We start from the raw sequence: 26,836 nt of genomic DNA on the forward strand, positions 1-26,836 counted from the left end.
CTAAAGAATTTATTTAAATTGACGGATTTCCTTACATGAACTGTAACTCAGTAAAATCATTGAAATTGTTGCATGTTGCGTTTATATTTTGCCTATACGTTATGTAGCCTACTGTAAAACCATGCAACATTATTTATAGTTCACCACCTGTCTGAATGCTGTTACATGCATAATCATCCATGATGTCTATGATTTACAGTGTGACTGCTCAGTTGACTGCTTTGGTCATCATTCTCCGCTAGTCTTTTACATCTCATATCAGCCTTCTCTTCTCTCCCTGTCTCTGCTGCATTCCTCATAAACTGCTACGCAATAGACATTTCAAAATACTTTGAATCCCAAATGTTACCTTATGTTGTTTGCCTTAGTTGTTATAAAGATCACATAACATCTGAATTTGATCGTCTCTTTCTGATATTTCCTTTGTACAGTCCATGACGTTGGGATGAATTGGATTTGATCAACAGAAAAGTATAGCGATCGCTAATAGCGTATCGACTGTATATTCCTATAGCAAGAACGCGTCTCTGCGCGTGCCTGATAATCTACAGGCTATTCTATTCTATATTTGATTATATTTATGTCAAATAATTTTTGAAAAACGGCCCTTGCGCTGCCAGCTGTTTCCATTCTTTCTACAGGGACTGTCTGCAATATCACCGATTAAAACTGGTATTCAATGAAAACAGTGGGATGGATTTTGAAATCTTCATGCCGACAGTAATCGATTAAATAGAATACTTAAATCTCCTGATTTTACTGTGGAACCGATAGGCTAAGGTTTGATGTCCATCACAAACGTGAATTTGCATTAAAAAGAAAGAAATGCCACTCACCTAATTAAAATTGAGGTGGTCCATGTGAGGGAACTTAGGCAGAAGCCGATAGCGCCAAAACCTTCGCGGAACACTTAAAGTCTGATTTAAAAGCAAAAACTATTTATGAATGAAACCCTATGGCTGAAGACACACCCACCACCCGGGACGCACCACGTGACGTAAGTGATTGAAGAGCTGGAGGAGGCGTGCGCTGAAAATCATCAGCATCCATCCCTTCAAAGGTAGGCTGTTTGGGGGGGTGGGGAGACCTTATGAACACGCTTCTGGTGGAACAGAATGAAAATATGTAAATTCACATTAAGTTCGGAATGAAGAATTCTAACAGGGCTAGAATAATGGTTGATACGTTTCCGTTCTGAATTTCCTTATGTAATACCTAATATTACTTATTATTTATAATATTATATATAGAGCTCTAATATTTTATTATATGGGCTATACTTTATATTGAATATTATTATCTGAGCAACCATAGTGGATACTGTAGTATCAGGCTCTGTATTATTTTGCAGCTTTTGGTAAAACAGAATCACACTTTAACTTTGATTTTGTTCACCTTGATGGGTCAGTGATGATTTTATCAATCGTCTCATCAGTGGAGCCTGTTTGACATTCTAACGGCGCCACCCCCTGGCTGTGAAATGTTACACACTACCACATATGCCTTCACTTTTTCAATAAATCTGTCTATTTACAACGGCAGATGACCAAAATATGAAATATTCCGTGTTAAAGATCACACCGAACGAGACACCTTTTCAGATTGAACACTGATGTATACGAATCCTTGGATTGAATGTGTTGCCTCTAGAAAATAACTACATTTCCCGTCATCCTTTGAACGCTCATACGGCATTGTGGGTCGGTTCAAATAATGTCCTTGTCCTGTCAGACGCACACTGTTTGACTGACTTCGCGCAAGGGCTTGGGAATTCGTTTGTACTTGAATTATATTCATTCTAACAAAATGATGGCAGCCAGGTTTCTCCGTCACTCTCTCCCTGTATTGAGGCAAACAAGATGCTACGCCGACGCGCCTTCAGGTTCTGCCCAGATGTCCTTCACATTTGCCTCGCCAACTCAGGTAAAATAGTCCGTGGTTGACAAGGCTTATGTTATTGGCCTACGGTAGGTTCCTCGCTAGCTATCTCCATTGATATAACGTCACTCTCTTAATAATAAAGACACATTATCCAACCATACTTATGTAGTTAGCGACAAATGCCTGTGGCGTGCACACCGCTCAATGTCTAGCTAGTTTAACTTGGTAACGTTAGCGTACCTACTTTTTACCTGTGTATGTAACAGTTAGTTGTAAATTGACGCTCGCGCGTGTATATTCTTCCAACCAAGCCTCGCCAAATCAGTTTGGCATGCCTAAATTGTTCTGTGTAACAATGTGTCCCTGTGTTGCCACTTGCTAGCTAACGTTAGATTGCAATAAATAACCTGTTTGTCAAAGCTAGTTAACGTTACCACAATGGGTCACAGGCCCTTGTACTTTCTTATTATTTCACCTTGGGACTAGAAATGGATTACAGAACTCTTCAATTGTTAGCAACCATTTCTGATTTAATAATTACATTGGCTAAATCTTTAGGAGTGTGCTGACTCCACCTTCTTAGTCACCCACATAACTAGCTAACGTTAGCTATTCAGTTAGCTAGATACAAGTTAGCGTTATAGCTGGCTAGATGTCACTGAAGTGCATCTGACAGTAATTTACTAACTAGTTGGAAACAGTCTTACCTAGTTACATAACTCAAGTCAACATTAAATATGAATTGAAGAGAATTCTGTTTGATTTTCAACCTGTAATGGCATTATATTGGCTCTTTCATCCCCCTCCTCTCCCCTGTAACTACTCCCCAGGTTGTTGCTGCAAATGAGAATGTGTTCTCAGTCAACTTACCTGGTAAAATAACGGTAAAATAAATAAAATAAAAAATATAAGGTATGATAACATAACTGAAATGTACCTTACCAGAACCTCATTGACAACTAAAATATAGTAACATCTCAGTAAATATGCATGGACTTTATCCATTAGAACAATTATCTAGTACTGCATGCAGATACTGTATATTTCCACAGATAATATTCAACTTCAATTCTAAAAAAATCAATAATAGTCAATGTACTGTAATGTATGTGTTTCTCCTTCTCCCAGGTGTACTTCAAGGAGGCCAGTGTGAAACAGGTTGACGTGCCCACGCTGACTGGCGCTTTCGGTATCCTCCCTGCCCACGTCCCCACGCTGCAGGTTCTCCGGCCCGGAGTGGTTACAGTGTTCAACGATGATGGCTCCGCAACAAAGTTCTTTGGTGAGATTTTGCTTGATGGCTCAGTGGTCTGATAACCTCATGATTTTATGCATCAAACGTAAAGGGCAAAGAGGAGGCGCATCAGTGTACCGGTTGGCCGCATGGGGTGTGAGTAGCTCTGTTTTGTACTGTCAACTGTGGTTATATGTAGAAACCAGATTACAAAGTTTTAAAGCAAGCCTCTTGATTAATCAAGTCCCCAAGAAACTGGGAGAGTGAGCAATCTGTTTGTTAAACAGCGCCGCGACATTAATCCAACAGACCATTGCCGCCTTCGAAGGAAATGGCAACTTGGAGACGCAAACAAAAGTTATGAATAGTTAAATCTGTCCAGGAAAACATAGCTTTAATACTCTCAATGCACACCAAAACTGCCACAATTGTTGGGGGGAAAATTAGCAGATTTGCTCAAAGACAGAGGATATTGTGTCATACGCACAAACAATGCGTGCGCATGAATTAACAAAATTAGCCTTTTGGGAACAAGGTTGTGAACTTTAGAAGAATTGGACCAGCAAGAAAACACAATCTGATGTAACATGAGAGTATTGTCCTAACCAGAAGGTTACGAAAAAGGAGACCTTCCAGCAACTTGGTCAAACTGATATCAGAGGAACTTGTCGTGGGTATATCACCAGAGGATCTGGAACGATACCATTGGATCGGAGTGAAACAGAAGAATGCTAAATACCCACTCATGGGTATCATCAAACTATGGAACTATCAGACCAAATTCAAGGGGGAAGTTGGTCAAAATCCAGGGCCAGACTATTTGATTTGTCCAGGACCAGACTATTTGATTTGTCCAGGACCTGTCTGCTAAGGAGGAAGGAGCTGGAGAGGGACATGTTTGGCTTGTGAAAGTGGGCAAGAAGGATTTATCTATAAACAATCATTATATTTTCCTTTATTGCTATGTCAAACAAGATGACTGATTTAGGTCGCCTGCCAAAATAAGAGTTATTTTTTGGGGTTTGCTCTAATATAGCATGATTTCTATTGCTATCTGAACTCCAGAGTTGACATCTGAATGAATGAAATCTGAATGACAATGAAATCTGGGATGTCTGAGGTGTTTACCAGGTTTATTTGCAGTGTTTTTCTTTTTCTTTAACCTGTAGTTGTTGAAATTAAAATATCATATTCTGGCTTATGTTCAGAAATGTTATTTTCTTTCTTGTAAATACTTTATGGGCTTTTTCTAACATTTAGTGTTTTATTTTTTACTTTACTCAGATAACTTTAACTGAGTATGAGATTATCATTCCCCTAAAGTATGCATAAAAAGGATCCCAAATTATGTAATCTGTCTGCTTTCCTGTCTACATTTGTAATGGTAAAAGGTCTTTATTTTTACGTTTACGCATTTAAGAAATGGAGCTCTGTTCGTTCTCCTTATTCTGTCGCTAAGTGCATTTTCAACAGCATTTTCTGTTGGTATAATTCTGCATGATACAGGAGAATGATCCTATATCATGGTTCTTTGAAGACTGTATATTTTTTTTGAAATACGTCTTGGTACGTTTTTATAAGGTAAAGAAAATAAAATTTCTGAACTTAACAATTTTAAAAGCTTCTATAGTTTCTTCAGATTTATATCAGCAGACCAATAATCACTAAAAATAGATATCACCCAAAAATAAATATTAGGCGCTGTTAAAAAGTTCTCAAGGCGAAAGTATGGACTGCTTTCCTGTAGAATTTGAGTTGACATTCTGGGACAGAAGGAGCACCCCTATTTACTCAAATGACGTCACTCAAGTCAGTGCTTCTGAGTTCCATGTATCAAACCGTTATATTAAAACCAGGAAAATTTGGAGTCCTCTGCAGCTTTAAAACCCATAAGTGGCAACCAAAAGAATGAAACTCATAAACAGAATGGCAAGTCTTACCATACAAGAACATGTTTCAATATAATAGACTAACAAAATTAATGTAGTTTTATCAATAATGGTTGTTGCCGAAAAGGCTTGCGACAGTCTTGAATAGCCTTTCCTATTCTAATCTTCAACTTTTCAGCTCAAATGATATATTTCATAAAAATACACTCTGATGGTAAACTGCTTTAGAAATGGGCACGAGACTCTCCCTCGTCCTATTTGCACTGGCAATTGAACCGCTTGCAGAAAGAATTAGACAGGACCCAAACATAACAGGTATTGGTAAAGATGAATAAAAACTAAGCTTATTTGCCAACGATATAACTGACTGATATTAAACTCAATGCCCCCTTTTTTTTAATATATATTTTGAAAATAATTTTATATCCTGAGATGAAGAAAAAAATTAACTATAGGAAAAAGACAACCTCAGGATCTACAGCAATCCTTCAACACTAGAACTGCCTGGCCTTTCAGGCTATAAGTACCCGCTAGAGAACATTGCCGGGCATCTACTTAAGCATATGCATCAGATGCATATTATCCTGAAAGGTGCAGCAAACATAAGCGCCAATGCTTAATAAAGGATTAATAGCATGAAGGACCATGTCTTCCAAAGATAATTCGTAAAAGTTCAAAACTTCACAGATCTTCATTGTAAAGGGTTTAAACACTTTTCCCCATTCTTGTTCAATGAACGATAAACAATTAATGAACATGCACCTGTGGAAAGGTCGCTAAGACACTAACAGCTTACGGACGGTAGTCAATTAAGGTCACAGTTATGAAAACGTAGGACACTAAAGAGGCCTTTCTACTGACTCGGAAAAGCTCCAAAAGCAGGGTCCCTGCTCATCTGCGTGAACATGCCTTAGGCATGCTGCAAGGAGGCATGAGGACTGCAGATGTGGCCAGGGCAATAAATTGCAATGTCCGTACTGTTAGATGGCGCTACAGGGAGACAGGACAAACAGCTGATTGTCCTCGCAGTGGCAGACCACGTAACACCTGCACAGGATCGGTACATCCGAACATCACACCTGCGGGACAGGTACAGGATGGCAACAACTGCCCGAGTTACACCAGAAACACACAATCCCCCCCATCAGTGCTCAGACTGTCCGCAATAGGCTGAGAGAGGCTGGACTGAGGGCCTGTTGTAAGGCAGGTACTCACCAGACATCACCGGCAACAACGTCGCCTATGGGCACAAACCCACTGTCGCTGGACCAGAGAGGAATGGAAAAAAGTGCTCTTCACTGACGACTCGCGGTTTTGTCTCACCAGGGGTGCAGGTCGGATTCGCTTGTATCGTCGAAGGAATGAGTGTTACACCGAGGCCTGCACTCTGGGGCGGGATCGATTTGGAGGTGGAAGGTCCGTCATGGCCTGGGGTGGTGTCTCACAGCATCATCAGACTGCCTGCAATGACAAGCTCAATCTCAATGCTGTGTGTTACAGGGAAGACATCCTCATCCCTAAAGTGGTACCCGTCATGCAGGCTTATCCTAATATGACCCTGCAGCATGACAATGCCACCACACACAGAATGAGCAGTATGGATGATTTCCTGCAAGACAGGAATGTCAGTGTTCTGCCATGGCCAGCGAAGAGCCTGGATCTCAATCCCATTGAGCACATCTGGGACCTGTTGGATAGGAGTGTGAGGGCTCGGGCCATTTCCCCCCCCCCCCACAGAAATGTCCGGTAATTTGCAGGTGCCTTGGTGGAAGAGTGTGGTAACATCTCACAGCAAGAACTGGAAAATCTGGTGCAGTCCATGAGGAGATGCACTGCAGTAGTAATTAATGCAGCTGGTGGCCACACCAGATACTTACTGACTCTTGATTTTGCCTCCCCTTTGCTCAGGGACACACTATTCCACTTCTGTTAGTCACATATCTGTGGAACTTGTTCAGTTTGTCTCAGTTGTTGAATCTTTTTATGTTCATACAAATATTTACACTTTAAGTTTGAAAATAAACGCAGTTGACAGTGAGAGGATGTTTTTTGTTTTTTTGCTGAGTTTATTAGTGGGAATATATGTGTTTGGGGAAAAAGCTATTTGTTAGTCAAGGATATGTTTTGTATAATTCTACTGTCCTAGAAAAACAAGGCCTAGAATTTATTTTAGTTTCCTTTACAATAAAAACATTAGTGTAATCCATTTGATCAACTTTATTTGTAGATTTGATTAGTTAAGTTTAACATTTTCTTTTGACATGGTAGAAACAAAAAATCTATTAATATAACCAGACAGGTGCCCAAGTTAAATTTATTTTCTGTATTCCTAAACAAAAGCACCAGTGCATGAACAATTGTAAGGGATGAATTACATAAATGGCATATTTTTGCTTAGTAGCCAGAGCAACGCTGCTGTGTGAGCTCTTGTTCTGAATGCATGGACAGCGCGCATATACTTGCAAAAAGTGACATTTGGAAATAGAGCTGCACCTCTTGAATTATGACAAAGGTAAGTGTTTTCTTGAATTATGACAAAGGTACGTGTCATAGAAACACCAGATATTGCTTTCTAATACTATATAGAAATCAATGTTTTACCTGCATGTGACTCAGGAGGATTTGATCGTGAAGATCCTTTCCTGCATCTTTAAATTTAAAGGTGCGCCCATCTCTTTATGTACAATTTGACAGCTGTTAAGCCTAATATTGTCACTCATCAGATTGTCAATTTAATATTGTCTATAGGCTCTCTTATTGTGTGAAATTAGTTTCGATGTGCAGGCTAACTGGCATATTTTGATTCCCGCTCAAGTTGGATTGTAAGGCGTGCGTACTGGCGGTAGAGAAGTCAGGCGCAGGAGAGCAAAGACTGTTCCAACGGCGCAGTTTAATGATAAAAGTCACTGTGAACAAAACACAATAATCATAATGGGACAAAACCCCAGACATAACATGCACAAGCACTTATAAAAAAACAATACCGGACAAGGACATGTGGGGAACAGAGGGTTAAATACACATGTGCTTCTACACCTGCATTGCTTGCTGTTTGTGGTTTTAGGCTGGGTTTCTGTACAGCACTTTGAGATATCAGCTGATGTAAGAAGGGCTATATAAATATATTTGATTTGATGTAATTGATGGGATTGAAACCAGGTGTGTTGGGAAGACAAAAACAAATGGAAAATAAAAGGTGGATTGGCGATGGCTAGAAGACCGGTCCGAACAAGGAGAGGGACCGATTTCGGAGGAAGTCGTGACAGTAACCCCCCAAACGCGCGGCTCCAGCAGTGCGTCGGCACCGGGGACGACCCGGAGGGCGAGGCGCAGGGCGATCCGGACAAAGACGGTGGAACTCCTGCAGCATTAATGGGTCCAACACGTCCTCGACCGGAACCCAGCACCTTTCCTCCAGACCGTACCCCTCCCACTCCATGAGATACTGAAGGCCCATCGCCCTGAATCCAGTATGGAGCGAACGGAGTATGCCGGAGCCCCCTTGATGTCCAGAGAACCTCCCGCACCTCAGACTCCTGGAGCGGGCCAGCCACCACCGGCCTGTGGGGAGACGCATGGAACGAGGGGTTAATAAGGTAATCGGGTGGAAAGCTGTAACCTATAACAAACCTCGTTCACTCTCCTCAGGACTTTAAATGCCCCACAAACCGCGGTCCCAGCTTCCGGCAGGGCAGGCGGAGGGTTGCAAACACCGGGGCCTCACTGCGGTGGCGATCTGCGTTCTCCTTTTGGCGCAGCACGGCCCGCTGAAGGTGAACACGGCCAGCCTCCCATGTCTCCTCTGCGCGCCTGAACCATTCGTCCACCGCAGGAACCTCGGTCTGACTGATGCCATGGCGCCAGAACTGGCTGGTACCCCAGTACGCACTGGAAGGGAGAGTTTAGTGGAGGAGTGGCGAAGCGAGTTCTGTGCCATCTCGGCCCAGGGCATGAGCGCCGCCCATTCCCCCGGCCGGTTCTGGCAATAGGACCGCAGAAACCTGCCCACATCCTGGTTTACTCTCTCCACCTGCCCATTACTCTCGGGTTGAAACCCTGAAGTAAGGCTGATCGAGGACCCAGGCGCTCCATAAATGCTTTCCAGACTCTAGACGTGAACTGGGGACCTCGATCAGACACTATATCCTCAGGCACCCCGTAGTGCTGGAAGACGTGTGTAAACAAGGCCTCCGCAGTCTGTAGGGAGACCGGGCAGAGGGAGGAGATGACAGGACTTCGAGAACCGATCCACAACGACCAGGATCGCGGTGTTACTCTGTGAGGGTGGAAGATCGGTTAGAAAATCCACCGACAGGTGCGACCAAGACCGTTGTGGAATGGGTAAGGGGTGTAGCTTCCCTCTGGGTAGGTGTCTAGGAGACTTACACTGGGCGCACACCGAGCAGGAGGAAACACAAACCCTCACGGCCTTAGCCAAGGTAGGCCACCAGTACCTCCCGCTCAAACAGTGCACTGTCCGACCGATCCCAGGATGGCGTGTGGGCCCAATAGATCAACCGGTCACAAACATCAGACGGGACGTACAGACGGGAGCGGGCTCTGCATGTAACTGCTCAATGTCCGCGTCCAGCTCCCACACTACCGGCGCCACCAGGCAGGAGGCGGGAAGTATGGGTGTGGGATCCATGGGCTGCTCCTCTGTGTCTTACAGCCGGGACAATGCGTCTGCCTTCACGTTCTGGGAGCCTGGTCTGTAGGAAAGGGTAAAAAACATGGCCCACCTTGCCTGGCGAGGGTTCAATCTCCTACCTGCAAGGATGTCCCCCAGATTGCGGTGGTCAGTCCAGATGAGGAAAGGGTGTTTAGCCCTCTCAAGCCAATGTCTCCACGCCTTCAAAGCCTTGACGCAGCCAACAGCTCCCGGTCCCCCACATAGTTTTTCTCCGCTGAGCTTCTTCGAGAAGGCACAGGGGCGGAGCTTCGGTGGCGTACCTGAGCTCTGAGAGAGCACAGCTCCTATCCCAGCCTCGGACGCGTCCACCTCCACTATGAACGCCAAAGAGGGATCTGGATGGGCCAGCACGGGAGCCGAGGTTAACAACTCTCAGGTGACCAAAGCCCTGTCCGCCTCAGCCGACCACTGCAAACGCACCGGGCCCCCCTTCAGCAGTGAGGTAATGGGAGCCACTACCTGACCAAAACCCCGGATAAACCTCCGGTAGTAGTTGGCGAACCCTAAGAATCTCTGCACCTCCTTTACCGTGGTGGGAGTCGTCCAATTAAGCACGGCTGAAATGCGGTCACGCCAGCTCCACCCCTGGGGTGGAAATACGGTACCCTAGGAAGGAGACAGACTGCTGAAAGAACAGGTGCTTCTCAGCCTTGATGTACAGGTCATGCTCCAACAGGCGACCAAGCACTCTGCGTACCAGGGACACATGCTCGGCATGTGTAGCGGAGTATATCAGAATGTTATCAATATTCCCCACTACACCCTGCCCGTGCAGGTCGTTGAAAATCTTGTCTACAAAGGCCTGGAAGATTAATGGCTTATTCATCAACCCGTACGGCATGACGAGTTACTCAAAGTGCCCTGTGGTGGTACTGAAAGCTGTCTTCCACTCGTCTCCCTCCCGGATACGCACCAGGTTATAAGCGCTCCTGAGATCTAGTTTGGTGAAGAAGCGCGCCCGTGCATTGACTCGATCTCTGTGGCTATGAGCGGTAGCGGGTAACTATACCTCACAGTGATCTGGTTCAGACCCCAATAGTCAATACACGGGCGCGAACCTCCCTCCTTCTTCACAAAAAAGAAACTTGAGAAGGCGGGTGAAGTGGATGACCGAATGTACCCCTGACGCAGGGATTCAGAGACATGTTTCCATAGCTTCCGTCTCTGCCTGTTACAGGCGTGACTCCTGGGAAGTGCAGCGTCTACCAGGAGATCTATCGCGCAATCGTCCCGTCAATGGGGTGGTAATTGAATTGCCTTCTTTTTAGAAAGGCGAGAGCCAAATCGGCATATTCAGGGGAAATGCGCACGGAGACCTGGTCTGGATTCTCCACCGTAGTAGCACCAACGGAAACCCCTAAACACCTCCCCGGGCACTCATGACTACCCCGTGAGAGCCCTCTGTGGCCAAGAAACAGTGGGGTCATGACAAACTAACCAGGGTAGGCCTAGCACCATGGGAAACGCAGAAGAGTCAATAAGGAAGAGACTAATTCTCGCCTTGTGACCCCCCCCCCCCCCTGTGTTACCATGCCCAGAGGAGCGGCGGCCTCCCTGATCAACCCTAACCCTAATGGTCGACTCTCTAAGGCGTGAACGGGGAAGGGTACAGCCACGGAAATAATGGGGATCCTTTAACTGTGGGCGAACGATTTATCTATAAAATTCCCATCCGCGCCTGAATCGACGAGCTCCTTATGCTGGGAATACGGGGAAAACTCAGGGAAAGTGACACACACGTGCAACAGAGGGCTCTGTGTGAGAATGGTACCGGCTCACCTGGGGTGGTGCCAGAGCGCCCTGCCTGCTGCCTCGATACCCAGAGGAACCAACCCGGCACTAACCGGCAGTGTGACCTCTGCGGCCACAGATGGTGCACGAGCTGGAACCCCCTCCAGTCTCCCTGCGCACCGCCCCTCCCAGCTCCATGGGTATTGGAGAGGGGGTGTGAGGGGATGGAACAAACAGACCCTGATTTGAACGTCCGTGGGTAGCCAGCAGGTTATCCAGCCGGATGGACAGATCCACCAGCTGGTCGAACTTGAAGGTGGTGTCTCTGCAGGCCAACTCCCGACGGACGTCCTCGCGCAGACTGCAACGATACTGGTCGATCAGGGCCCTGTTGTTCCATCCCGCTCCGGAAGCCAGGGTCTGAAACTCCAGGGCAAACTCCTGGGCGCTCCTCGTCCCCTGCCTCAGATGGTAGAGGCGCTCACCTGCCGCTCTACCTTCGGGCGGGTGGTCGAAGACTTCCCGGAAACGGCGGGTGAACTCCTCAAACTGGTCCAACACTACATCTCCCTCTCTCCACACGGCGTTGGCCCACTCCAGGGCTTTCCCGGTGAGGCACAAGACGAGGGCGGACACCCTCTCACGGCCCGAAGGAGCCGGGTGGACGGTTGCCAGGTATAGGTCCAGTTGTAATAGGAACCCCTGGCAGTTCGCAGCCATCCCATCATATTCCTGGGGAAGGGAGAGACTAATCCCACTGGGACCAGAAAAAGGAGGGGTGCGTAGTGGAGATAACGGTTGTGCTGGTGGAGGCGCTGGGAGAACTCCCTGTCTCTCCCAGCAGTCCATTTTCTGGACTACGCGGTCAATGGTGGTGCCAAGATGGTGGATCATTGCTACGTGCTCCTCCACCTCTATACCTGGGGTACCTGCTCCTGCTGACTCCATAAGTTTGGTCCGGTATTCTGTAAGGCGTGCGTACTGGCGGCAGAAGTCAGGCACAGGAGAGCAAAGACTGTGTTCCAGCGGCGCAGTTTAATGATACAAATCACCGTGAACAAAACACAATAATCATAATGGGACAAAACCCCAGACATAATGTGCACAAGCACTTACAAAAAAACAATACCGGACAAGGACATGTGTTGAACAGAGGGTTAAATACACAACATGTAATTGATGGGATTGAAACCAGGTGTGTTGGGAAGACAAAACAAATGGAAAATGAAAGGTGGATCGGCGATGGCTTGAAGACCGGTGACGTTGACCGCCGAACGTCGCCCGAACAAGGAGAGGGACGAACTTCGGAGGAAGTCATGACATAGATGGAGTCAAGGATATGTCTTGCATTATTTTAAAGGCCTATTGCAACAGTATGTTTTCATTTCTATTAGGATACATTTGATTTTAGTTATAGTTACAGTAAATAAAACAATCCTGTAACTGCTTATTTTTACAAAGTTAAACGTAAAAGAGAACAGTATCAACCCGCAAGGCGCGCTGTCAAATGTATTTGTTGCTGATTTTTAACAGGCATAATTCACTCATTACACAATTTATCCTTCTAAGTTTAAATCAACCTCTAATCAACGGCCAATTTTAAATTTAATTGTGAAGTAACGTGCACAATTATCACCTGTTCATCCATTTGTCATTCAGCGAGGAGTGCGACACTCTAGCGCCTGGATGGGTACCAACAACCTACAGCACATGATATCTAAAGTCATCCTAAAATTCAGAATCAAATGGCATAATGATCCATAGTATTTCTGAAATTCGCCCACATGGAAAACCTGAAGGCATAGAAACTGTAAATGACTTAATATGAAATAACATTTCAATGACAGAATTAAAAAGGAATTTTGGACTGACCAATGTAGACATTTACAAATACAGCTGAAGTCGTATGTTTTATTTCTTTCGTCACATTCCCAGTGGGTCAGAAGTTTACATCAATTAATATTTGGTAGCATTGCCATTAAATCTAACTTGGGTCAAACGTTTCAGGTAGCCTTCCACAAGCTTCCCACAATAAGTTGGGTGTATTTTGGCCCATTCCTCCTGACAGAGCTGGTGTAACTGAGTCAGGTTTGTAGGCTTCCTTGCTCGCACACGCTTTTTCAGTTCTGCCCACAAATTTTCTATGGGATTGAGGTCAGGGCTTTGTGGTGGCCACTCCAATACCTTGACTTATTTGTTCTTAAGCCATTTTGCCACACATTTGGAAGTATGCTTGGGGTCATTGTCCATTTGGAAGACCCATTTGCGACCAAGCTTTAACTTCCTGACTGATGTCTTGATGTTGCTTCAGTATATCCACATAATTTTCCATGCTCATGATGCCATCTATTTTGTGAAGTGCACCAGTTCGTCCTGCAGCAAAGCACCCCCACAACACGATGCTGCCCCCCCCCTCCCGTGCTTCACGGTTGCGATGGTGTTCTTCGCAAGCCTCCCCCTTTTTCCTCCAAACATAATGGTCATTATGGACAAACAGTCCTATTTTTGTTTCATCAGACCAGAGGACAATTCTCCAAAAAGTACAATCTCTGTCCCCATGTGCAGTTGTAAACCGTAGTCTGGCTTTTTTTATGGCGGTTTCTGCGCAGTGGCTTATTCTTTGCTGAGCGGCCTTTCAGGTTGTCGATATAGGACTTGTTTTACTGTGGATATAGATACTTTTGTACGTGTTTCCTCCAGCATCTTCACAAGGTCCTCTGTTGTTCTGTGACTGATTTGCACTTTTATCACCAATACGTTCATCTCTAGGAGACAGAACGTGTCTCCTTCCTGAGCGGTATGACGGCTGCGTGGTCCCATGGTGTTGATACTTGTGTACTATTATTTGTACAGATGAACGTGGTACCTTCAGGTGTTTTGGAAATTTCTCCCAAGGATGAAGCAGACTTGTGGAGGTCTACAAATTTTTTTCCCCGAGGTCTTGCCTAGTTTCTTTTGATTTTCCCATGGTGTCAAGCAAAGAGGCACTGAGTTTGAAGGTAGGCCTTGAAATACATCCACAGGTACACTGCCAATTGACTCAAATTATGTCAATTATTCTATCAGAAGCTTCTAAAGCCATGACATAATTTTCTGGAATTTTCCAAGCTGTTTAAAGGCACAGTCAACTTAGTGAACGTAAACTTCTGACCCATCTGTAAACAATTGTTGGAAAACGTATGTGTCATGCACAAAGTAGATGTCCTAACCAACTTTCCAAAACTATAGTTTGTTAACAATACATTTGTGTAGTGGTTGAAAAACAAGTTTTATTGACTCCAACCTAAGTGTATGTAAACTTCTGACTTCAACTTTACATGCAACTTTTATCACAAGGTTGAGCTGAAATCTTTTGGACATCAGAGCAATGTGGAGGGAGTCCGAAAATAGTACTAAAATGATGGGTCAGATATATAAAAAACCTTGCAGAAAGCCTATCCAACTGAAGATGGAGTGTTGGAACATAATTAACTAAATTAAAGTTAACAAAAATGTAAACTCTGTATATCTTAAGAGATAGGAAATGGGTTGGACCGTACTTTTCTCATCAATCATTTTGAAACTTTTGCTTCACTGGAAATCAAGTGATCCTCCATTGTTGCGACTGTGGAAGAATCAAATGCATTATTATTTGAATATTGAAAAGGTTGTGGGTAACCAAGGCAGTGGAGCAGTTTGAGGTCATATGGAGTAGTCTTGCAGGTGCTGGCAGCATGTGGGTCTGGGCAGGGGTGATGTTGTTGATGTTTGTGTGCGTATGTTTTATAGTGTGTAAAATCTCTTATCACACACAAGTCTATGCTGTGAGACCAGGATGCTTTTCAGGATCGCCCAATCCACAACACGACCCATAGGCTCTGTCCCTAACCTCTAGCCCCTTGAATGAGCTCTAACTAAAAGGGTTAGAGTTCGATAGGTGTAGCAACATGGTGGGAATTCCACTGTTTTTAACCCTTTATAAAATGGTGGGTGAGTCTGTCTGACCACTGACGTTTATGGCAAGAGGGACTAGTGGTCTCACCTAAAATGTATTTGATTCACTACGGCTAGATTTTTCCTCTGACACCCATATGTGTACAAATACCAGTGTGTGTGTGTGGTAGGCCGATACATAATTTTGGAAGCTTTGATTACATTTTTAATGACCTTGTGATATCAACTTAAGCATCTGATTAATAAATGCAAAGATTTCTAAGCTACTTACGTACCAAACGGGGACAGTGCTTGCGCATGCCTTCTGTGTTTCTAGTTGATCGCAATGGTCAGTTCCATATCAATAACTGGCCATTTTAATGTGGACAATACGGCAGGGGTCAGTCCTGTCTAAAATTGTGGGGAAGACGATGACTGCATCCTTGACCTGGAGAAATATAACTTAGCCTACATTTGAAAGTGTTACGCTACTTCCCTTGCTTTGAAATCCACTACAACAAAATAGCACATTTGCAAAAGTGTCTGCACTGATCATTTTTAACGGGTGTATGTGAAACGAGGTTAGGGAGTAGAAATAGACGGTAGTATGAATATCTATCGTTATGTGGATCCATACCAGTATACCTTAACCTGTTTGGGGTGCAAGCCCGACCTCGGACCAAAAATGACAACAGCTGCAGAGCGCGAAATTCAAAATCTATTTTTTAAAAATATTTAACTTTTACACATTAACAAGTCCAATACAGCATTTGAAAGATAAACATCTTGTCAATCCAGCCAACATGTCCGATTTTTTAAATGTTTTACAGAGAAAACACCACATATATTTATGTTAGCTCACCACCAAATACAAAAGTGGACAGACACGTATGAATTATGATTATGAAGTATGAATTATGATTGAAGTAGCATGCACAACCAACCGAAATAAACTAAAACCAACCTAAAGAGCCCAGAAAAAACGACCTCAGATGACAGTCATATAACATGTTACACAATAAATCTATGTTTTGTTCATAAAAAGTGCATATTTTAGCTATAAATCTGTTTTACATTGATGCTACCCAAAAATGCTAACACATAGCTAGAGTCTGAATCCAGCCGGGAGTAGCCAGAGAAAATACATACACCAACGTCGGCTACTAATTACACCTCATAAAACATTTCAGAAAAACATATGGTGGATAACTAATGAAAGACAGATATCTTGTGAATACAGACAACATTTCCGATTTTTGAAGTGTTTTACAGCGAAAACACAATATATCGTTATATTAGCTAACATCATAAGCTAGCATAAGGCAGCATTGATTCTAGTCAAGCGCTAGCCTAGCATAGTTAGCAGCGTTAGCATTCAACAGTTCGACATATATATGAAAAAGCATCCCAAATTGGGTCTTATCTTTCTTGGTACTCCATCAGAATGTTGTAACGGGGTCCAATGTCCAGTAGAGTCTTTAGTTGGGTTCCAGAACGAAGGATTCCCCTCTTTGGTTAGCTAGCACGGTAGCATTGCTGCGCCAGAAAGCGTTTCTTCAAAAAATTCTTCCGTCGTTTCACATCTAAAGTCCAGAATAAATTGCAATAATATAATTAAAGTATATTGAAAAAACAACCTTTAGGATGATTTTGTGACATGTAGCAAATAATATCGTAGTCAGGCATCATATTCAAAGTTACCTACCTTGTTCCAGAAGCCGAGATCAAATTATCCTTCGCGCCCGGATTTTTATTTTAACTGCGCATGTCTCACAAGAAGTTCTGTTATTCAGTCCAGGGACGAGATATTCGACCCCTTTCAATTCTCACTTCCGCATTACAGTCTAAGGTACGCCTCTGACGTGTCCCTATGGTCCTAAGTCAAATGGCCTTTTATAGAGAAGGTCTTAAAGAGACACATCGCATTTTGGGAAACTCAATTCGGCTGGGAAAATGGCTGTAAAAATATTTCTGTTCGACTTAGAGAAACAATTCAAACCTTTTTAGAAACTACAGACTGTTATCTATCCAACAGTAGTAAATATATGCATATTGGAAAATAAAAAGTTTCTTAGGAGGCCGTTTGAAAATGTGCACACATTTTCCAGTTTTTTCAATATTCAGCGTGCAGCCATAACAGGTTTAAGACTACATATTGCCCGTCCTTACTTTAAAGTCCCAGTGCCGTCAAACTTGTATTTTTCCAGTTTTATTTATATAGAGATACACCTCTCTCCATTCACGGCGAGGTTGGAGTAATACTGTGCAATTCTGAAAATGTATAATGCCCCTTTTTGGTGTAAGAGCTGTTTGTAAAAATTAAAAAAAACTGCCTGAAATTTCAGCCTGTTTTGGTGGGATGGAGTTTTGGCATTTCTGGTGATATCACCATGCGGTAAATTATTTAATAAGCAAATAACAGTTCAAACCCATCTCCTAATAACCACTCCTTTTCAGTTTTCTCCACTCAAACCCAGTCCTAGCAACATTATTGCTTGATTGATCTTTGCTATTTTTTACAATTTGTTTTTAATTAATCACAAAGGGCTTTAATTGTTACCCAGAAATGATTTGATATTGAGAACTGCTTCATTGGACCTCTTTTAACATGGAACTTCCAGCAGGGGTCAGGCCTGTCTTGAATTGTGGGTATGACTGCATCCTAGACCTGGAGAAATCTGACTTAGTGTAACACTTTCAAATTGTTGTCTACTTCCCTGGATTCAAATCAGCTAAAAGAAAATTCTGCATGTTAGTGACAGCACTGAACTTTAAGAGACTGTTGCAGTCTGTGCATGAAGGCAATGCATTTATTTAATTTCAATCGAGTAAGTTGTCTACATGGGACTGGGTGGTAAATTTGATTTATTTCACCTTTATTTAACCAGGTAGGCTAATTGAGAACAAGTTCTCATTTACAACTGCGACCGGGTGCTGCTATGGTGACCAGTGGGCTGAGAACGCGGGGCTTTACCTAGCAGAGACTTGTAGATGACCTGGTGACGAGTATGAAGCGAGGGCCAGCCAACGAGAGCGTACAGGTCGCAGTGGTGGGTAGTATATGGGGCTTTGGTGACAAAACGGATGGCACTGTGACAGACTGCATCCAATTTATTGAGTAGGGTATTGGAGGCTATTTTGTAAATGACATCGCCGAAGTCAAGGATTGGTAGGATGGTCAGTTTTACAAGGGTATGTTTGGCAGCGTGAGTGCGAAATAGGAATGTGATTCTAGATTTAATTTTGGATTGGAGATGCTTAATGTGAGTATGGAAGGAGAGTTTACAGTCTAACCAGACACCTATGTATTTGTAGTTGTCCACATATTCTAAGTCATAACCGTCCAGATTGAATAGTGATGCTGGACGAGGCGGGCAGGTGCGAGCAGCGATCGGTTGAAGAGCATGCATTTAGTTTTACTTGCATTTTAAGAGTAGTTGGAGGCAATGGAAGGAGAGTTGTATGGCATTGAAGCTCATCTGGAGGTTAGTTAACAGTGTCCAAAGAAGGGCCAGATGTATACAGAATGGTGTCGTCTGCGTGGAGGTGAATCCGAGAATCACCAGTAGCAAGAGCGACATCATTGATGTATACAGAGAAGAGTCGGTCCGGTATGATGTGTCTGAATGGAATAGGTTGCTTTACTCAAATTCTGTCTGTTTTTCAGTGAGCAGCGGGTCAATCACAGTGAATGCAGACTCCTCGGTGCAGCTGCTGGCTGAAGAGGCTTTCCCCCTGGACCAGCTGGATGTGGCTGTAAGTATCCAGCACCCACTCCTAGACCTATTTATTATCTCTATGGCAATGGGTGGGCAACTCTTGTCTTCCAGGCCACTGCATCACACCTGATTCTAGTAATCAACTAATCATAGTTGTATAGTTGGACTGGGGTGTATTCGTTACGGGAACCGTTTACCATTTAAGAACCAATGAAACGGAGGTTCCTACCTGAATTTATCAAATAGAAACTCTCATTTGCGTTTTCCTTTTGTAGTAAACGGTTTCTGTTGCTAAACGTTTTGCAACAGACAAAATATTTTGCAACAGCATCAGCGAAATGATTACACCCCTGGGGGCGTATACAATTCTGTTGCGAAACATATATTATTTAATGGAAGCAAACAACTGATGGACCTACCTGAGTTTGTCTTGTTCTTTTTTTCAGCTTTTTGGCTAATGGTTACACACCTGGTGTAGTGTGTTAGAGAAGGGCAGGAAGAAGGGCCGCGGAGGGATACCTTACGTTTCCTGTGCCAATGGGAGCAGATTGCCCTTAAATCATTGAACCAGAGCACTCACAAGATGCTCTTCATCAGAGCAATAACAATTGCATGAACATTTCCCATCCTCTACATTAGGATTGCTTTGTTCTCTGACAAGCTAGGCTAGAGTTGTGATTGGCATCATTCAGACCATGCAGTTAGTCATTGATTGAAACCCCTTTCATAAAGATGTTAACTGTGTGCAGTTCTGCTCAGTCAGACCTTAGCCATAGTTTTGCAAAAGGAAACCTTCCATGAAATGACGAAATCCCTTACTCAACAGAATTCTGCACAGCATTGGCTCAAATGTCAGTCAAAATATGTATTTGTGTGAAATGTCCCCAAGGCCATGTTGCTCTTTACTATTCACAGCCCCATCAGCCGACTAAACACGTTCATCGTAGAGGAGCTCCCCCCCTCCCTCTTTCTCTCTGACCCTGTCCAAGAAGGGCACATACTGTCAAGACCCTGTCCAAGACTCCAAAGAAATGGATGACTTTTTTTTCTTTCTCTGAGAACAATGCACAGGAGAAACCCTGCTGTTAATAAGGCAGGAAAGGTCAGTCACTGTTGAGTTATAGCAGATGTGCCAAGTTCCCACTGGGAGACCTTTAACTCCCAGCTATGTTTGGCATTTCTATGCTTTAATCGCTACTGTAACAAATGGGCCTTTCACAGGAAAGAGGAAATGTGAATTTGTAATGCTAGTCTCTCTCTTCCAGACCTGCCAACATGCACACCATTTCAGGTTAAAGTACGCTGGAATGAAAAACTAGCCTAAAATTGGCTTCTCGTTGGCACCTTGTGGTTTTTGACCCAGCTGTCTGAAGTTGGAACTGAGCCAATCGGAAGACTTGGGCGAGGAGAAAAAATCTCTAGCTCTACCCTCGTGCCCCCCCCCTCCCCCCTCCCACAGTCTTAATACTGTTTTGCTCCCTCGAGCTCCACTTCGTCCATTTATACCACTGTGATGAAAATAGATAGGGAAAATGGACAACGAGCCTTTTGCTAAATACTTTTTCCATAATTGGGTCTTAGTCGAGCACAACCACTTATTTGGTACTTGTCTCCTTCGCTAAGCCTTCATTACGACGAAAGTAGTTAGCTACGGCATTTAGTAAACTAAGAGAATACTTTCTTGTGAGCACTTAATCTCCGCAACAGTAGGTGTGAGCGCGTTGGCGAGAAAGGAAACGTGGTGTTGCGGTAGTTCAATGCGCATTGCTGCATGGAATGAAACAGACATGGCAGAGTTGTTCTGCTGATACGTCCTTCACAAAAAAATCATGTTTGCCTACCTTTAAATATATATATATATATAATATCAGCCCTCTAGAGTCGCTGTCTGCTCCCCGTGGGAATTGAATTAGCATAATTAAAGAATCCCCATCAATCTTGTCAGTTTAAAATATTTTTTGCATGGGCTGCGTCTCAATCCACCACATCTGCCGACGTTGCCCGTCTGCAGTGAAAGGTGACAGAACTAGAGCGGTGTTCTCGCACAAAAGTCTGTGGAGTCCGAAAGATTTGGCTCCCATGAACAAGATGTCAGTGAGAGCCTCACGATAGTGCTCTATGACCCCCACAAGCATTATGGGACTCGTTTTGTAGTCGGTACAGCCGATCTGCCAACTTCTGTATGTAGTGTCCGAACAGATTGGGCACACGTTAAGTTTGCTGAAAATTAACGCAGTTGACAGTGAGAGGACATTTCTTTTTTTTGCTGAGTTTATATATGGAGATATTTTAATGCCTAAAATAAGGGGTTAAATGCTTGTCAGAATAAATACAAATAGTGATCCTTATCTATCAGCTATAGGACAGACACTTCAGAACAAACTTCCTATTTCCATTTTTTTTTTTTTTTATCGATGTATGAAGCTGTTATTCAAGGTTTCTATGGGCGAATGGCACTAAGGCCAAATTCTATGTTTCATCAAATAAAACAGTTCTGATACTTTTTAAGGGGTCCTAAAATTTCAATTCTAATAGTCATACCATGGATCATTTAGCGATCTTAAAACAATTCCATATTGTCTTAATAGACACCGCCACGGCTTAGATTCTATTAATGTATTTTTTTGTTCACGCTTATTGCCTGTTGTGCAATTCAAGGACCTAAATAAAAACGTTGACACAATTTATAAATTAATATTTAGAATATTATCTTGTCAAAGGTATGTTTACTTCAACTTTTGACAGCCTATGGATTTTCCGAAGGCACAATTTTATTTTTCCTACACTTTGATCTAGTAAAGCAGAAACGTACCAGGTTTGTTTAAACTTCCTATTCAATTAGTCTATCTTGCAAGGAGAGGACATGTTACGCTGACCATATTACCGCCACACCGGCGGTCACAAGTTATGACAGCGGTCAAATTCCCTGTGACTGACTGTCACGGTAATTAGGCTTCTCCAAGCTCTGATGCTGCTGCTGGTCATTAGTACCCAACTTGCTAACTGCCTAGTACTCAACACACTATCAAATTGGTTGTTTATCATTGCTAGACAACCATTTTCAGGTCTTGCCATAGATTTAAGTCCAAACTGTAACTCAGCCACTCGAACATTCACTGTCTTCTTGGTTAGCTACTCCTGTAAAGATTTGTCCTTGTGTTTTTGGTTATTGCCTTGCTGAAAGGTGAATTTAATGTCCCAGTGTCTTGTGGAAATCAGACCGAACCAGGTTTTCCTTTAGAATGTTGCATGTGCTTAGCTCCATTTATTTTTTTGTCCTGGATAAATTCCCTAGTCCTTAACGATTACAACCATAACCATAACATGATGTAGTCACCACCGTGCACGAAAATATGGAGTGGTACTCAGTAATGTTGTATTTTTGGGGCAAATCCAATCATGCTTGGTGTTCATGGAAGAAAAAAAAGTTAATTTCTTTTCATGTTTTTATACAATATTACTATAGTGCCTTGTTGCAAACAGGGAGCATGTTTTTGGAATATTTGTAAAATTGGCAAATGTCTACAATAGGCTACTAATGATGTGATAGTCAGTTCACCAATGACAAGGCATGTTGAATGAAGGGTAGTAATCACACCTAACTTGATGGATTAGGTCAGGGATGGAGATCTGGAACAAGCCCATAGGCTTAGTTCAGTTTCATAGTACAAATTGCCTACAGTAAACTAGACTACTACATTGCATCCAGTAATTTAATTATTAATTAGAATAATCATTACCCAGGCCTCCCGGGTGGCGCAGTGGTCTAGGGCACTGCATCTGTGCCACCAGAGTCTCTGGGTTCGCCCCCAGGCTCTGTCGCAGCCGGCCGCGACCGGGAGGTCCGTGGGGCGACGCACAATTGGGCTAGCGTCGTCCTGGTTAGGGAGGGTTTGGCCGGTAGGGATTTCCTTGTCTCATTGCGCTCCAGCGACTCCTGTGGCGGGCTGGGCGCAGTGCGCGCTAGCCAAGGGGGCCAGGTGCACGGTGTTTCCTCCGACACATTGGTGCGGCTGGCTTCCGGGTTGGAGGCGCGCTGTGTTAAAGAAGCAGTGCGGCTTGGTTGGGTTGTGCCTCGGAGGACGCATGGCTTTCGACCTTCGTCTCTCCCGAGCCCGTACGGGAGTTGTAGCGATGAGACAAGATAGTAATTACTAGCGATTGGATACCACGAAAATTGGGGATAAAATGGGATAAAATTTAAATAAAAAAAAAAGATCATTACCCCTACATTTAACCTAGAACAATGAGTTATTGATACCACCTCAATTTCATTTAGGATTAAACCCACTGAAAATAGTTTGTTTGTCTGGCAGAAGCATAAAGAACAGGCTGTCCTTTTTTTGTACTATGTTCTTTGCTCAAAGATTCATCTGTACAGGATTGGATTATGCAGCTTTAGCATCGCTGATGCAGTGTTTCCCCAAACTATGCTTACAGGTACCCGCCGCCTAGCTCTGACCCTTGTCTAAGGCTGTGTTTACTCATGCAGCCCAGTTCTTTTGACAAATTATTGGCATTAGAGTTGAATTGATTGGTCAAAAGACCAATGGTGAAACATTTCAGAATTCGGCTGCCTGTGTAAACGCATCCCCAAAACTATTAGCCTTAATTGGTTATTCAGTTGAATGTAAAAAAATAAATAAAATTGTCTGGTACTGTGCTAGCATATTTAGTATGCATGATGTCCAGCACTTCGTAGTATGGATATTGGGATATGGTTGTTGTGTATCTGACCTCTCTGATCTTTAGGCTGCCAAGGTCAACTTGGAGAAGGCCCAGTCTGAAATGGCGTCTGCGTCTGACGAGGCTGCCAGGGCCGAGGTCCAGATCAACATAGACGCCAACGAGGCAATCGTCAAAGCCCTGGAGTAGGCCGTGCGACTGGTCTCTGTGGTACGTATTGCAACCATGTACCTCTGTGAGGTGGTAGAAGTGTAGAGAATATGAGCTTCACATCTGATCTAGACGCTGTTGGAAAAGCTTTAAAAATGCATCCAATCCTCACTCATATCCCCCTTGCGATCAGTGTGTATTTTAGCGATCAGTGTGTATTTTAAAGGCTTACACTTGCCGAGCTAATCGCCTACCAGCTATTTTTTATGAAAGCAGACAACACATAGTGACTTAATGGGTGATGACATGTTATGCACATTTCAGCCACTAGGTGCAGAGTAGATCTTGTTACCAAGCTTTGACGTTGGCTAACAGAATTGCCATCATGCGTTCTGTTTGAAGGAGAAATTTCCATGACTTGATCACTGATCTCATGCAAGTGAGTTCAGAGCTTGTTTCAGTATGGGCAGCGCTATTGAGTACTTTCACAATTTTGAAGTAGTCAACTAGGTGGGACCATGGAGAATGATAGAGGCCTCTGGTAGCCAAAAGGCTTTATTGGCATGGGTAGCGCCATTGAAGGATTATAACGTTTTAATGTAGTCAACTGGGTTGGACTTTCTACTTCATTGGCTGATCCATCCTGGTGACGGTGTTGGAGTCATGTCCAACCGGGTCATCAGGAGGGATCGGACAATCAATTTTCAGCAAACTGAAAAGAGCGACCCATGGATATGTGTGCTTTGGGGACCTTAACAAAATGTGACTGGCTGAACGGGTGTTGTATGTGGAGGACGAGGGCTGCAGTAGATATCTCAGATAGGGGGAGTGAGCCCTAAGAGGGTTTTATAAATACGCATCAACCAGTGGGTCTTGCAATGGGTATACAGAGATGAACAGTTTACAGAGGAGTATAGAGTGCAGTGATGTGTCCTATAAGGAGCATTGGTGGCAAATCTGATGGCTGAATGGTAAAGAACATCTAGCCGCTTGAGAGCACCCTTACCTGCCGATCTATAAATGACGTATGGTCATTTGAATCTGGGTTAGTTTGGCAGCTGGGGTGAAAGAGGAGCGATTACGATAGGGAGAACCAAATCTAGATTTAATCTTAGCCTTGAGCTTTGAGATGTGCTGAGAGAAGGACAGTGCACGTTTGAGCCGTACTCCCAAGTACTTTTATGAGATGACTACCTCAAGCTGTAAACCCTCAGAGGTTTGTAAACACACCTGTGGGGAGAGGGGCATTTTTCTTACCAAACCACATGACCTTTTGTTTTGGAGGTGTTCAGAACAAGTTTAAGGGTAGAGAGCTTGTTGGGCACTAAAATCTTTGTTGTAGAGCATTTAACACAAAATCTGGGGAGAGGCCAGCTGAGTATAAACCTATCATCTGCATATAAATGGATGAGCGTGTCTTATTGCCTGAGCTATGTTGATGTAAATTAAGAGCATGGGGCCTAGGATCGAGCCTTGGGGTACAACCTTGGTGACAGGCAGTGGCTGACACAGCAGATGTTCTGACTTTATACACTGCACTCTTTGAGAGAGGTAGTTAGCAAACCAAGCCAAAGACCCCTCAGACACCAATACTCCTTAGCCAGCCCACAAGAATGGAATGGTCTACCCTATCAAAAGCTTTGGCCAAGTCAATAAAAATAGCAGTTTTTTGGTGTCAAGTTTCAGGAGCTCCTTTAGCACCTCGGACTAGGTGACTGCCTGCAGAGAGAAACTTTGTAGAGGGGCAGGGGAAAAAGATGGAGAAGCATCGGGTATAGTTGCATTAGAAGGGGTGGGAGATGAGGAAATATTGGACGGACAAGGAGGCATGGCTGAGGCATAGGAATCCTGACTTAATGAAGTGGTGAATTGAGCTCAGCCATGTGGTTGTTACTGACAAGAAGCACATCAACTTTAAGGGACAAGGGCAGCTGTGAGGAGGGTTTATTTTCTTTAGACGTTTTCCAGAACTTCTTGGGGTTAGACCAACAGAAGTGGAGTAACTGCAGGGGCTGGACCTGTTTTTTAAATGTATTTGTGTTTTCTTTATGGGGGCGTGTTTTGTTTACATACCACTGAAAATATCAAAGGTCCAAGTGTCCTCGACCGAAGGGATCAAGCTGAGTCTATTCCATTTTATCTCTATGGTTCAGTAAGTATTTGAACAGGGTCTTTAGCACACCCCAATGTTATGTCAGACTGTTTTTATTTCTGGATGACTGTGTACTTACCGTAATCATATTTTCGCCTTTGTTCCAGGTGTCGTGTTGGTATAAAGGAAATAAATTCTCCAACTGTTTCCCGGACCAGTCAAGTCAGTAACTGCAAGATCTCATGCTTGCTTTGTACAGTGGAAGGAAATTACCAATAAATGTATTTGGATTTATCTGCCAATAATTCTGTATTTTTGTACCTTTTTATGTAGGATTCAATGACTGGTATTGTGTGCTACATTTTGTCAGGGAAAAGAGACCAAACATAGCACAATGTGTACAATGTATTTTTCCTGTATTTTGTGGTTATACTTAATGCAGTTCTCCTTTCCGCCACTTGGTGACAGTGTTTTCGTAGACCAGTCACAGCAAGTAGCAAATGTAGCGAAGTCTGTTCCATTGTGGTGAGACAAATCCATTAAACTAAGGGTAGCTGTTATAATCACCTTTGTTGTTTTGGCTATGTTGTGATTTCTCAAGCGTTATAATTAATTTATTGAAGGCATCAAATGTTATTTTTGTCCATACTGATTTTGGTGGTATGCTTGATTTTGTTTCACATTTTGTCAGCAGGTGGTTAGCTTTGGTGTTACTCAATGCCTGTAATGTATGTGGGTGGGGGCTGTTGACCGCTTAAAGATCTCATCACTCCCTCTTTGTCTCTTGGTGTGGGCATGTTCTGTGAGTCAATATGGTTACCTCTGGTTTCTTTGGTGCTACCTATTAAA

At 43.5% G+C, this 26,836-nt stretch overlaps 2 protein-coding genes across 2 annotated transcripts in view; one reads left to right on the forward strand and one right to left on the reverse strand.

Moving 5' to 3' along the window:
* LOC129867227 (voltage-dependent calcium channel beta subunit-associated regulatory protein-like) overlaps positions 1-1,013 on the reverse strand; it is a gene marked incomplete in the record, with an annotated part of 19,752 nt that extends 18,739 nt beyond the window's left edge. Inside the window, 1 exon segment of the mRNA XM_055940487.1 lies at positions 837-1,013.
* A 661-nt stretch (positions 1,014-1,674) lies between these two features.
* LOC129867228 (ATP synthase subunit delta, mitochondrial-like) lies at positions 1,675-26,281 on the forward strand. The gene is made up of 5 exons (XM_055940488.1): positions 1,675-1,923; positions 3,010-3,163; positions 19,008-19,096; positions 23,812-23,955; positions 26,155-26,281. Exons 1-4 carry the CDS (start codon positions 1,807-1,809, stop codon positions 23,932-23,934), a joined length of 483 nt encoding a protein of 160 aa, XP_055796463.1. The 5' UTR covers positions 1,675-1,806; the 3' UTR covers positions 23,935-23,955; positions 26,155-26,281.
* Positions 26,282-26,836: the final 555 nt, after the last annotated feature.

This window comes from Salvelinus fontinalis, chromosome 12 (assembly GCF_029448725.1).
Source record: "Salvelinus fontinalis isolate EN_2023a chromosome 12, ASM2944872v1, whole genome shotgun sequence".
Taxonomy (NCBI): Eukaryota; Metazoa; Chordata; class Actinopteri; order Salmoniformes; family Salmonidae; genus Salvelinus; species Salvelinus fontinalis.